Here is a 12,918-nt window from a genome sequence, read left to right on the forward strand (position 1 = left end):
AAAGTTTACAATATTTTCTTTTTTTTGTATATTTTCTTTTCATTTTTTGTTTGTTTTTATTGCAGAAAATTTGGCGCCCAAGCCGTGTAACGGGCCTGGTTTACACTTAAAAAAATAGTTCACTTTATTTGCTTTCCATCATTCCCATCGCCTCTTCTCTTCTGAAATTTCCCCTACGTGTTTCTCTCGTTTTTTCTTATTTTTAGGTAAGGGTTTTCTCTCCTTCACGTTTTCTTTTCAATATAATACCAAAAAATTTGTTTTGTTGCTGTGTGCGCAGTCGTTGAGATTTTAAATGTTAAAAGTTTACATCATTTTTTTTTGTTGCTGTTTGTTTTTCTTGTTGTTTTGTTGTTGTTGTTGTGGTGCAAATTTGTTTGCTGTTTTCATTGTTTTGGGTGTTTTTAGATTGTTTTTCTTTTTTTTGTTGTTTGGTATATAAAATAGTTTTTCTTTTTGTTTTGTAACTCTATTTCAGTTTTCAAATGTACAAAAATGTATAACTTTTATTTAATTTAATTTTAAATTGCTTCTGTTTCATTAGTTCAACTGAGATTTGTTACGGGCAGGAGGGGGGGGGGGGACTTGGAGGACTCCTTCTTCTGTGGTTTTATTTTTCTATTCAGAATGCTGGCGGCAAATGAGTTGGTGGCTTATGGGTTTGCGGGACTTAGGCAGGGGGCAGTTCTCACCATTTTTGAAGGCATTTTGCTGCCACTTTTACTTGTCTCGTTCTGATTTCTTGCTGGGCACTCTTCCAGCAAAGAATGCAATGTAAACGGCGAGGGGGAGGGGAGGGCTGGGTTAGCTAGCGGCTATCGTTTGATATCGTCAATCGTCGGCTTGATCGATATCATTACGATTGGCAATTTGTACATACATCGAACAACATTCGAACGTAATCGAAGAACTGTTTGAACGTGCGTGCGGAAGACAAATCCATAAAGTTAGGTTTCAAATGTAAAACGTATTCTTTTTGCGCGTATTATTTTTCATTTTTCTTTGAGCTTTTCTCTATACGTACGTATAGACACGTATGTGTATGTGCATATGTTTGTGTGCGTGTGTACTTAATGTTCTTGGTAATATATTTCTTTTAGTAACAAACAAAATGGCAAGCAACAACAATTACCAATATTAAACATTTATGTTAATATGATGCGCAAAAAAGCAGCAGCGTAAAATGCACAAAATAAATGAATGGGGGGATTGGGGGACAAATTTGTATCTTCTACGCAAAAACCAACACAAATTTCAAACAAAAAAATTAAAATTCTTCAGCTACATTTTAAAATTGTTGGCTAATTTTTTCTTTAGATTTGTATACTTTATATATATTTTTGTATTTAATTTATATCGATTTATTATGAATTTTCTTTTTTTTCTTTTTGTTAACATTAAATGCTTTTGATAGAAGTTTCTGTTTAATGTACTCCTCTTATTGCATCATCATCTTCCGATCCCACATACATTGTTCAATATATAAATATATATATATATATATATGCATGTGTTGCGTCCTGTTTGCTTTTCTTTTTATCTTAAATTATTTTTAATTGTTTGTCTCTCTGCAAACGAAGGAGGAAAAATACAAACGAGTACACAAACAAACAAAAAAAGTTGTAAATGCAAATTAAAATTGTTAACGCTAAAGATCTATCTATGTATGTATATATGGAGGGTGTGGTGTGTGTGTCTGTGTTCTTCTTTTGTGTTAAATATGTTTTTACAAGCAGTTTCGTGTGTTAAGGTAAAGCTAGGGCTAAAACCATGCTCTTTCAGGTTATGAGACTACACACAAATGGGTAGGGTAGGGGCTTACGCTTAGCTACAGTTTATCTGTACGCATACATATATAATATATATATTTAATGCAAATCATACATGTGAGAATATATATATATATAAATATTTGTGTGAATCTGAAGAACTTAGCAACTATTTAAGGGTTCGTGTGAGACGGGTAGAGGGTAGGGTTTGCGGGTAGAGGGTAGGATTTGGGGGTAGGGGGGCAAGCGAGAGATTGCACATTAGAACAGGTTTATAAGGTAGCGGCGCTGTTATACAAGCAGCGGCACAAATCGAGCACTGAATTCTTAAAAAAATTATACAAAGAAAAAAAAAACACAAAAAAAGGATCTAATTACACTAAAAACTAAATATTTATATATTAGGATGTGTGTGTGTGCTGTAAAATAAAATAAAAAATTAATGGATTCTCGAATAAAAGGACCAACAAATACTGCGCTTTAGGTAAGTCAAATAATCAAAATCGAATCGAATAAAATTAAAGCATATCAGAGTGCGTGCAGATTCGTTATATATATGTACTATATATAGATCATTTTGCTTTCAGTTTCGATTGTTTTTTTTTCTTTTCTTTTTGGGATCAAAATACTGAACAATCTTTTTAGTAGTGACACAACGAGAATGAGAGATCTTTCCATATAGAGAAGGCCAGCCACAAGCCATCTCATAATCATCATACATACACATATACAAGATACATATATCTGTACAATTTAAGCGCATAATCTATATGTTGTATATATAAAATCATTATACGATTTCCTCCAGTTTTCTTTGCCATTAAACAGGAACTACAATTCTTTTGTTTTTGGGTTGCAAATATTAAAGCCAAATTTATGTGGAAGTTAGAGATCAAATGCAAAAACTAATTAAACTTAGGATTGGATCGTATACAAAATTATATATAGAGCTTCTATATAGTATATGTATAATTACTATATCTTGCATATCGTGCGTTCTGGACGCTAATCATATATAGAAAGATTTCTCAATATATAAATAAAAAATACCTTATAACAATAAAAATGATTGTTTTACATACAATTTTTCTTCCTGTTTCTTTGTTTTTAGCAGATTTCAGAATGGCTGGTTTGGAGAAGGAGTTGGGTGAGGGGGAGGGGGGAGGATCAGGTCTCGTTTACACTACACATCATTGAGGAAGACGAGCAAGTAAGTGGTTTTCCTTTTGTGAGGCTTCGTGGGAGGAGGGAGTACTCTATACTCAAAACATCAGAGAATGAGACAGTGACAGCAAAGACAGACAGAGAGAGCGAGACGGAAATATATATGGTGAGCGACTTAGAGTGAGAGGTCAATATGCACAAAAAACTACAACAGAGAGAGACAGAGAGAGATTAAATAAAATGACGACACACATAGAAGTAGGGCGACACACAGGAAATTCGGGTGGTTGGGGGGGTTAGGCGAAAAAAAGGTAAAACAGAAAGAGAGAGAGAGAGATAGAGTATATCAAAATTCTACACTCTACACATATCTAGACTTAAGATCACGTTAAGATCATCACGAGCGCAACACGGAGATAGCAAATTATCTAGAGGTGTGTGTGTGTGTGGCATGTATATATATATATACACATATACATACACACATATATCAATCTATACATGTATATCTATGTTGTTGGTGTGTGTGTGTGGTGGTGTGTTGGGCTGGGTGTTATTGATTGCATTTAAAAGGTGTCACAGAAGAGGTGACCAGGGATAGAGAGAGATATATATCATATACATATACATATATATATATATATATATCCAAGCAATTGTCTTGCCAAAATGTGCGTATGCATTTCCATTTCCATATCCTGTTGCTATTTCCTTTCCTGTCGCTCCTCTCTGGCCTGCCCGACAATTGCGAGACGACGACACTCTCTCAATTGTATATGAAATTAGCAGCATCGCATAGGGCATCGCTGTCATCATCGAATTTGCCATTCATGGCATAGGAACTGGTGCCAGTGCCATAGACCCATTCCTTTTTGATAAAGTCGCCATCTGTTGTCGATGACGATGTATTATGCAGTCCACCCAGCGAGCTATGGTCCAGCCGAAAGTCATCATCATCATCCGGATAGAGTTGCACGGGTATGCTATCGGGTATCGAATGCGGCTCAAACAGGTTACCATACGGCGGTAGCGAGTGATTCAAATCGACATGATGATCGACCAGATCGCTATCAAAGTTCGAGATGCGAAACTTTGAGCTGGGCGGCGATTGTGGTGAATGTGGGGCGGCCGAATCCTCGAACATCACCTCCTCTTTGATGAACATATCGTTAGAGTTGTCGCCGGAGCCGGAGGAATAGAGATTCGGTTCCACCTTGATGGCCGCTGTGGCCAGGGACGGTGATGATTTCTCATCATCATCGTCATCATCGAAATGATGATTGTGATGATGATGATGATGGAGCTGCTGCTGTTGCTGCTGATGCGAATGATGGTGCTGCTGCTGCTGCTGTTGCTGGTGGTGGTGGGGGCTGACGGACATTGACGTATGTTGGCCATGGCGCTGCAACTGCAATTGAGCGGCTGCTGTGGCTGCGTCTTCATCCTCGTCGTCATCGTCATCATCGTCCATGTCTGCAAGATGACGACGTCGGTGGTGATTTCGGTGGTTATTGCGCTGCTGCGTGCCAGCTCCTGATCCACGCTGCTGTTGCTGCTGACTCTGGCTGTTGCTATGCTGCTGCTGCTGTTGCTGCTGTTGCTGTATATGATGATGATTGCGTGTGCTCCGTATGATGGTTGAGCCGGCCAGCGCAGCCGCCGCCGCTGCCGAAGATGCTATCGATAGGGGTACACCCGTGGCCTTTGACACCAGCACAGTGGTGGAGGAGCAAGACGTTGACGATGATGACTGTGGCGATTGAGCGGGCGAACCAACTGTAAAGATAATAGAAGGTACAACATTTATTTACACGCTTCGAAAGCGCCCAAAGGCACTCACCTCCCACTCCTCCTGTATGTTGTTGCTGCACCACGCTGGCCAAAGCGGAGCTCAGTGTGCCACTGCCACTCGTTGAGTGATGAATGATGGGCGTCTTGCGTATCAATTGCTGTGCACCATTGCTAACGATGGCGTTCCCGCTGCCATTGCTGCTGCTGTTGCTGCTGCTGTTGCTGGTGCCTGCACCGCTTTGGATGACCTGCGTATGGAGTACAGCACCCTGATCAGAAGCGTTCTGTTGATGATGCTGTCCCTGTCCCGCTGGTGCATGTTGCTGCTGTTGCTGCATGTAGTTCTTGATGACAATCGTCCGTGAGGGCGTGGACATGAGATACTGCGACGATGCTGCAGGCGGCACCTGCTGCTGCAGCATAGATGGTGAATGCGAGGAGCTGATGCTAGCTGCGGATGAGGAGGAGTGCGGCTGATTGAGTAGCGAGGCATTTGAGGACTCATTGGATGAGTCCTCACCGGTGGTCAAGCGATTGGTGGTTGAGTTGACAATATGCGAGGAAGAGTTCACATCCTCGTCCCCACTGAGGCCAGAATGGTCGTCCAATTCCATTTGGTGGTGGTGCTGCTGCTGCTGCTGCTGATGATGCTGCTGCTGCAGCTGTTGCTGTTGTTGTTGGTGGTGGTGAGAGTGGTGCTGCTGTTGCAGCTGATTGCTGTTGCTTGTGCTAGTGCTGGGCATATCCATATCGCTTGGCGGCTCCAGTTTGACGATCGTTGTGGCCGTAGCGCTTGTCGCACTGTTGCTGTTGCTCGAGTTGCTGCCGCCGCTGATGCTGCTGGTGTGGGTGGTGCTCGTGGTGGTGGTGGTGGTATTGGTATTAGTATTGGTGGTGCTCCCCACATTCTGGCTGCTGGCACTGCCACTGGCACTGGCATTGCTAGCCTTTGCCTGCTGCGTGGCCACTGCCGTCGGCTGGTCCCTGAGATGGACCTGCATGTGCGTTTGCAGCGAGGATTGTGTGTGGAGCTTCTTCTTGCATATTTTGCACTCAAATGGGAAGTCGCCCGTATGGGTGCGGGCATGGATCTTTAGGTTGTAGCGCTGGCCAAATCCCTTGCCGCAGACATCGCACCTAAAGCGGACGAGCGGACGCACAAAAACGAGATTACAAATTGGAAAATCAGTAAATACACAAACAAACGGAAAAAAAATACTCACTTGTGCAGCTTGACACCCGAATGGAGTTTCGAGTGGCCGCGCAGCGAGGCCAGGGCACTGAACACCTTGCCACAGATCTCGCAGGTGAGGTTGACATTCTCGTTGTGGATCTTCTTGTGCACCTTGAAGTATTCAAAGCTCATGAACTCCTTGTGGCACACCTCGCACTTGTACTTGTGCCGCTCCGACTGCTGGCCGGTGTGCACACGCATATGCTTGATGAAGTTGGGCCGGAAGCGCACCACCCGGCCGCAGATCTGGCATTCGTACGGCTTGCATCGCAGGCAATGCTTCTCGTAATTCTTGAGCGACTTGAGCACCATGTTGCAGATGGCGCACTTCATGTTGTTGGCATGCCCGCTGCGATGGATGTCGAACAGCTCCTTCGATTCGAATTTCTCCACACACTCCATACACTGGTAGCTGCTCGACGAGCTGGCGGTGGCCCCCGTGCTGCTGGCTCCACTGCTGCCGCTACTGCTGCATGGGGAAGAGCTGGATGCTGGCGATGCTTGTTGGTGCTTCACGGGATGGGATGATAGCTGTAGCTGCTGCTGCTGTTGCTGTGGCGGATGCTGTGATTGCGATTGTGTCTGCTGCTGCTGCTGTTGGTTAATGGCCATTTGCTGCTGCTGCTGCTGATCGACTTGGGGCTGCTGTTGCTGCTGTTGTTGTGGCGTTGGGCTCTGGGCCTGCAGGATCAATTGGGTGGCGGGTAGAGCCGCCGCCTGTTGCACCACATTCAGCACCGTCATCGGACTGCGGCTGATCACGGCCGCTCCTGGCATTCGTACATAGGTGGTGCCGGCGGACAGTCCGCCCACAGCATTGCTGATATACACGGGACGGCGCTGCAGCTGGACAAGTGCCGCCTCGGTGACGGGCACAGTCATAGTGCGAGTACTCGAGGTGCTCATTAGACTGCCGGCGGGCAGCTGCACCAATTGTTGGGCGCCTGCCCCGACCGCTTGCGTCGATTGCAGTTGATATTCCAATTGGGCCTGGGCCTGGGCTTGTGCCTGTTGCTGCCGCTGGAGATGGGCCACCGACATGTTCTCGTCTTCGTCCTCTTCCTCATCGTCATCGTCTTCGGGCATATCGTCGTCCTCCACCTCGATCTTGACGCGAGTCTGAAGATGCGGATGCTGCTGTGCGGTCGTCTCTGGCTCCTCGTCGGCTTCGGCCGCCTGGGCCTCCTCCTCGATATCCTGCAGATTCTCATCGTTCAGCTCGGGATCCTCCTCCTCCTCGTCCAGCTCCTCCTCCTTGATGTCGCTGGCGGCCAGTACTGTGGCCGTGCTGCTGTTGCCGGTCGACTGGATGATAACACGCCGGCCATTAAGCAGATGCTGTTGCTGCTGTTGGATCATCAGGTGGTGATGCTCCTCCAGGTGATTGTTATTGCTGTTGGTGTTGCTGTTGCTGCTGCTGCTGCTGCTAGTGGTGTAGGTGGAAACGGAAGCACTGTTGGTTGCCGTTGCGGTTGCTGCAGTGGTTGTTGTTGTCGGTGGGTGGTTATTCTCGAGGAGCTTGGCCGCTGTTCCACCTCCAGCCCCAGCTCCTACTACCAGCTGATGATGTGGTTGCAGATGCTGTTGTTGATGCTGTTGCTGCTGCTGCTGCTGTTGCTGTTGCGGCTGGTGGTGGTGCTGCTGCTGCGACTGTGGCTGCGGCTGGTGGTGTTGATGCTGATGGTTGTGGTGATGGTGGTGCCGGTGGTGGTGGTGGTGCTGTTGATGGTCATCATCCTGCTCCATGGGAGCATCTTGTAGTATAAATTCGATTTGTTGCGATAATGCGCTATCATTAATGGCAATCAGTCCGTCCATGTCCTTTGAGGTGGCTGCTGCAGCAGCGGCGGCGGCGGAGGCGGATGCAGATGAGAATAGTGATGGCAGTGCAGTGATACTGCTACTGTTTGTGCTTGTGCTGCGGCTGATGCTTGCTGCATTTGTTGCACTGCTTGCCATGGTATTATCCCCCAGTCCTCCTGCTATGAGAATGGGTGGTGGAGCTGCTTCTGCTGCTGCTGCTGCTGGTGGTTGGGTGATAAGAGTGTGTGTGTGAGATGGTATGGGTGAGAGAGGGAGGGGGCGCAACCTGCCGGTTCTCCTGCTTCTTCTTCCTGCACTTTTTCTTATATTCCTATTCATGCACTGCTTTGTTTCTTCTCTGCTTCTGCTCTACTGCTGTTTCTTATTCTTCTTCCTCGTCTTCGTCTTTGTCGTCGTCTTCGTCTTTAGTTTATTTAGGCTGCTTCTTTTATTTATTGTTACTGGTGCGGCGCCCGGCTGGTGCTTCTTCTTTTTTTAGTGGCTCTGTTTCTGTGATTTACTTTGAATTCTTGTTAATTTTTGATTCGCGTTGTTCGTTCGCTTTTCCAAAGAATTTTCAACAAAATTTTCCATTTCCTTGTCATGCGGTTTTCGGTGCTTCCCGTGCGTCGGCGGCATCGGCGGCTGCTACGTCGTCGTCGACGTTGGACGCGGCTGCTGCTGATGCTTCTGCTGCTTGATTTGGCTCATTTGCTTTCATTATGTTTTCTTGTTGTATGTTGTTGTTGGCCGCCTTTCGTTTTGTTTGTTACAACAATACTACATGCTATATGCACGCACACGCACGCACGCACGCACACACACACACACACACACAGGCACAGGTCCGGCCGCTGCGCTACGGCTCCCACTTCTGCTGTTCTTTCTTCTGTTATTTACTGCCTTATTGTTATTATTATTATTGATTTCCTCTCGTTTTTATTGTTGTGTCTTCCTTCTGCTGCTGCTGCTTCTCCTTTCCTTTCGATTACACTTTTTTTGTGCAATTACTGCAATTTTGGATACAAAAGAAAACACAAAAACGTTAATTGATAAATTGGGAACTTATATATAGTAAATGCGATTTAAAAAAATCATTTTTCACACATCAACACACACATCTATGCATATCCCCTCTCATCACACACACACACACACACTTACACGCGCGAATGCAACAAAAACAAAAACTTAATTTTAGCTTTTCCCCCCACCGCACACACGCACACATGCTAGTTTTCCCCACTTTTAATCCACATTTGGTTCGGATCTTTCGGTTCTCTTTAACACATTTTTTTTTGACCTTTTTGTTCGTTTTTAATAGTTTTCCTTTCGCCTTCACATTCTGCTCTTTCGCTTCGTTTCGGTCTTCCTCTTTTTCTCCTTTGCGCCTTTTAGCGCCTTGTTCTTTGCCTTTCACGCACACCAGCAAAAGCAAACACACACCACACGTACGTACGAGAACAGAAAACGAACCCGTGAAAACTTTTGGAAAAAGTAACTTTTTGTTTCTCTTTTCGAATTTTCCTTTGGGGAAAAATTATTCTTTTTTTGCGACGCAGCGCACGAACACTGGGAACAGCAACAACAACAACTACGACGACGGCGACGCGACAATTAGCGGCGGCTGCGCTGCTTTTGATTCGGCTGCGACTGCGGCTGCTGCGGTGCTACTGCTTCTTTTTGCCTTTTTGCTCCCCCGCGAGTGAATTTTTTTTTGTTCGGCTCTGCCTGTCGCTCTTATTGAGAGAGCAGCTCAGCGTTTGCTCACTCTTACATTTTCGCAGCAATTCACACTTTTTAACCAACCGTACGCTTTTGCACCCAGCTTCGGAAGCTGTCTTTTATTAATTTTTTTTTGCGATGTTCTTTCTGTTCAATAATAACAAAAATTGCTCCCCCGTGTGCGAGCCGTGTGTTTGTGTGAGTGTCAGTTTCCGTCTCCCTTCTTTCACACTGCGCGTGCAGGGTTGCATGCGGCTAGTGTTGGACAACGTTCGTGGTGCGTCTGCAGACGCGCCAATTTGCGCAATTTAAAAAAAATTGTAGAAATGTAATTCCCGAGAAGCCGACGCCAATGCCAGCGGAAAGTGTCACACTCAATTATATTCCCCCTTCTTTCATTTACATGTTTTTGTTCTAGCACCAATTCCAGGCACTGCCCAAAGTCCTATTCATATTTCACCTTACTTATGCGCATTCCGACCCTCACTCACACCAACACACACACACACCCACACAGAGTCAGGCAGGATTGCGAGAGCTTGAAGCCCAAAAGTTTAATAGGACCCAAAAGGGGGGAACACAGTGGGGATGTGATGTGGTGTAGGTGAGAGCGGGTGGCAGAGCTGACCTAACAAGCGGCAGCGGAAATAGGCACAAAAGAAAGAGACCAGAGAGAGCATGAGCGAGAGAGGCAAAGTGGTTGAACAAGCAGGAGAGGACACGAGTGGGCAAAGAGTGGGGGCCGGGATAGGAAAGTGGAGAAGGAAGCCGTTTTATTTCGACAGTTTTTGAATTACTGCACCCTTCTCCCGCTGCCTTTTGGTCTCCAACGTTAATTCCACTGCTTCATCCCGCAACAGCAACAACAAAGAGCTGGAGCGGAGCTGGCGGAGGCAGGGAAGGCATAAGACGAATAAGAAGAGCAGGGAGACTGAGAACATCCAGTAAGAAATTTCCAGTGCGAAATGTCGACGCTTGGGGGGTGAGAGTGGGCGGATGGCTGAATGGGTGGGTGGTTATTGCTCAGTGATTTGCCTGGACAGTGGGGTGGGGCAATTTTGGGGGTTGAATATTTAACTCCCAGGTTATGGGGACGCTCACACAAACTCACACACACACACACAGGCGCATAGAGCGCAAAAAAAAAGAAAAGGGATAACAAAACAAGGGTTGGGACGGACCAACCAACGGACGGACGGACGAATGTAAAGAAGCTCGAAATTTTGCGGCTACAATTCTCCTTCAAAAACCTGGAAACTGGTCAAAGCGCTTTCTCGTTCACTCCCACACACGCAAGATAGGGAAAGGGATAGGGATAAGCTGGTTGGAAGGGTGTGAGGTGTGGGGAGCTGGGAGCTCTGTTTGGGAGCTCTCGAACTGTTTCTTGTTTCATGTTTCATTTGTTTGCCTTGCACAACTTCTTCTTTTCATTTCCGTTTTCACATTGCACGCAACTAACAACTGATTTGGGAAATTGGTAATTGTTTATTTATTTGGCGACTTCATTCTGTTTTGGCTGCGGCATTTTTTCTTTGCTTTGCTGCTTCTTTATTTCGTTCGCACATCACACACACACACACACGAGCGACGAACGAACGAGCGAGCACGAACGCACACACTCACACCAAGGCGTTTTAATGGATTTCCATTCTTATATTTAATTTTTTTTTGGAAACACTCACACTTAACATCACATTACATTTGATTTTCTGCTTCTTGACCGGGGGATCGGGAGAGGGGCTGAGTGTGCGAAGATGCAGGCAAAATTTTCACGAATTATTATTTGTCCGATTCAGAAAAAAATGCACTTCGCGGCGCGACCAAAACATTGGTTTTCACAATATTCGCTGCAGCGGCAGCAGTCCTTAATTATATTATTTTCAAATAATTATTTAAGATAGAGGTGTCAAACGAAAGAGGGCACTATCGATAGTATCGATATTTTACTGCTAGTCTCTACTATCGACGATTTTGCGACTATCAAAGGTGCGCATAGTATCGGGCTCAAATAATTATTAAAAAACCATTGAAACCTTTTAGGAACTTGTCCATTTTAAAAATTAGATGCCACCTGTTTACACCTGTTTACAAATGTGTGTTCGTATTTTATAGCAGCCAATCCAAACATATCAAAAGCGCAACGACTGTAGCTCGATACTATCACGATAAGATCGATTGTTTTTTTTCAAAACATTCAACGTTGATGTTCCTCGAATTTAATTTTCCGTTTAATATTACTAGCTAGTTGGCCCTCTCAGCACTAAACAAATAGTTTAATCCGATAGATACATACATTTTTTACAAGATGTGCAAGTTTTCAGAAGTCCTTTTTATTGCATTGTTTCCATAAAAAGGTTCAAACAAAAACAGCCAAAGCATAAAACGTAAATGTTGACTAAATGTGACGTCAGTGTTGCTGGTCAATCAAGTTTCTTCTATGCGTAAGGACTTTTGTATACCATATTTTCTTTAATTGGTGTTAAATGTTTTGTTCCAAGCTCCATTGAAACATTATTTATGATTTTATCCTAGATTGACATGTTTTTTTTACCTATTGATGAATATGTTTTGTGTTTTATAAATACATTTATCCCGGTTCTGATACCTATTATTTGTACCCGTGAGCTGCAAAATTTCGTTAATAACTTTAAAACAGAGACTGAGTAGTTCTGTATTAATTGGGTAATTACAAATCTCTATTCTATAATATCCATTTTCCCAAGGTATGCAGAACAATGCTGCTAATTCATTTCCACATGTTGCTGAAATGACGCAACAATGAATCTTCATTCCACACGCGTTCCCGAAAGATACATGTTTCTCACACCACGAAAACGTTCTCTTCACCTCTGAAAAGAGAGCAACTTTTGAAACGCTCTCCGGACTAATTTCCGCCGCAAGGATAAGGGTATGACGTATGACGTCACAAAATTCAGAGCTTTCAAGAAAAAAACCCACCTCACCACATAACTAGCCGTGCGGGACTTTGTGCTTTCGCGCAAACATGGTATATTTATTCCGTCGGGGCAGAGTGAGGTCCTTACGAGGCCCTTAAAAAAAGTTTGGCTGTCTTAATACTGGGGCCATCCCTTGCCATGACCCAGTCGAAAGAGAGCACTCAAAACGCTCTCAGGACACATTTCTGCGTTTAAATTGTGAGCCACTATCGATAGTATCGATATTTTGCTGCTAGCCTCTACTATCGATGGTTTTGAGACTATCAGGATAGTATCGAGCTACAGTCGAAACCATGTTTGGATTCGCTGCTATAAAATACGATGACAAATTTGTAAGCAAATCGACAGGTAGCATCTAATTTTTACAATGGACAAGTTCCTAAAAGTTTTCAATGGTTTTTTAATAATTATTTGAGCCCGATACTATCACGATAGTATCGATTGTTTTTTTTTAAACAGTCAAAACTATCGATGA

At 44.4% G+C, this 12,918-nt stretch overlaps 1 protein-coding gene across 3 annotated transcripts; it reads right to left on the minus strand.

The window, feature by feature from the left end:
• Positions 1-452: 452 nt before the first annotated feature.
• On the minus strand, positions 453-11,380 carry LOC111066313 (transcriptional regulator ovo). 3 transcript variants are annotated; one of them, XM_022354819.2, is made up of 4 exons: positions 11,169-11,380; positions 5,948-8,771; positions 4,774-5,861; positions 453-4,709 (listed from the first exon to the last, which is right to left on the minus strand). In XM_022354819.2, the coding sequence occupies exons 2-4, from the start codon at positions 8,098-8,100 to the stop codon at positions 3,700-3,702; spliced, it is 4,251 nt and encodes a 1,416-aa protein (XP_022210511.2). In that variant the 5' UTR covers positions 8,101-8,771; positions 11,169-11,380; the 3' UTR covers positions 453-3,699. The 3 variants fall into 3 exon arrangements, with proteins under 3 accessions (XP_022210511.2, XP_022210513.2, XP_022210512.2); XM_022354821.2 differs by lacking the exon at positions 11,169-11,380 and adding an exon at positions 9,571-9,687; XM_022354820.2 differs by lacking the exon at positions 11,169-11,380 and adding an exon at positions 9,539-9,687.
• Positions 11,381-12,918: the final 1,538 nt, after the last annotated feature.

This window comes from Drosophila obscura, unplaced genomic scaffold (genome assembly GCF_018151105.1).
Source record: "Drosophila obscura isolate BZ-5 IFL unplaced genomic scaffold, ASM1815110v1 contig_165, whole genome shotgun sequence".
Lineage (NCBI taxonomy): Eukaryota > Metazoa > Arthropoda > Insecta > Diptera > Drosophilidae > Drosophila > Drosophila obscura.

Bases quoted from the DNA above. Each gene is read 5' to 3' on its own strand.
- LOC111066313 (XM_022354819.2), bottom strand. From the start codon at position 8,100: ATGAATAGGAATATAAGAAAAAGTGCAGGAAGAAGAAGCAGGAGAACC. The intron at 5,862-5,947 runs GTGAGTATTTTT...CGTCCGCTTTAG, and splicing joins TCGGGTGTCAAGCTGCACAA to GTGCGATGTCTGCGGCAAGG. The intron at 4,710-4,773 runs GTGAGTGCCTTT...TTATCTTTACAG, and splicing joins ACATACAGGAGGAGTGGGAG to TTGGTTCGCCCGCTCAATCG.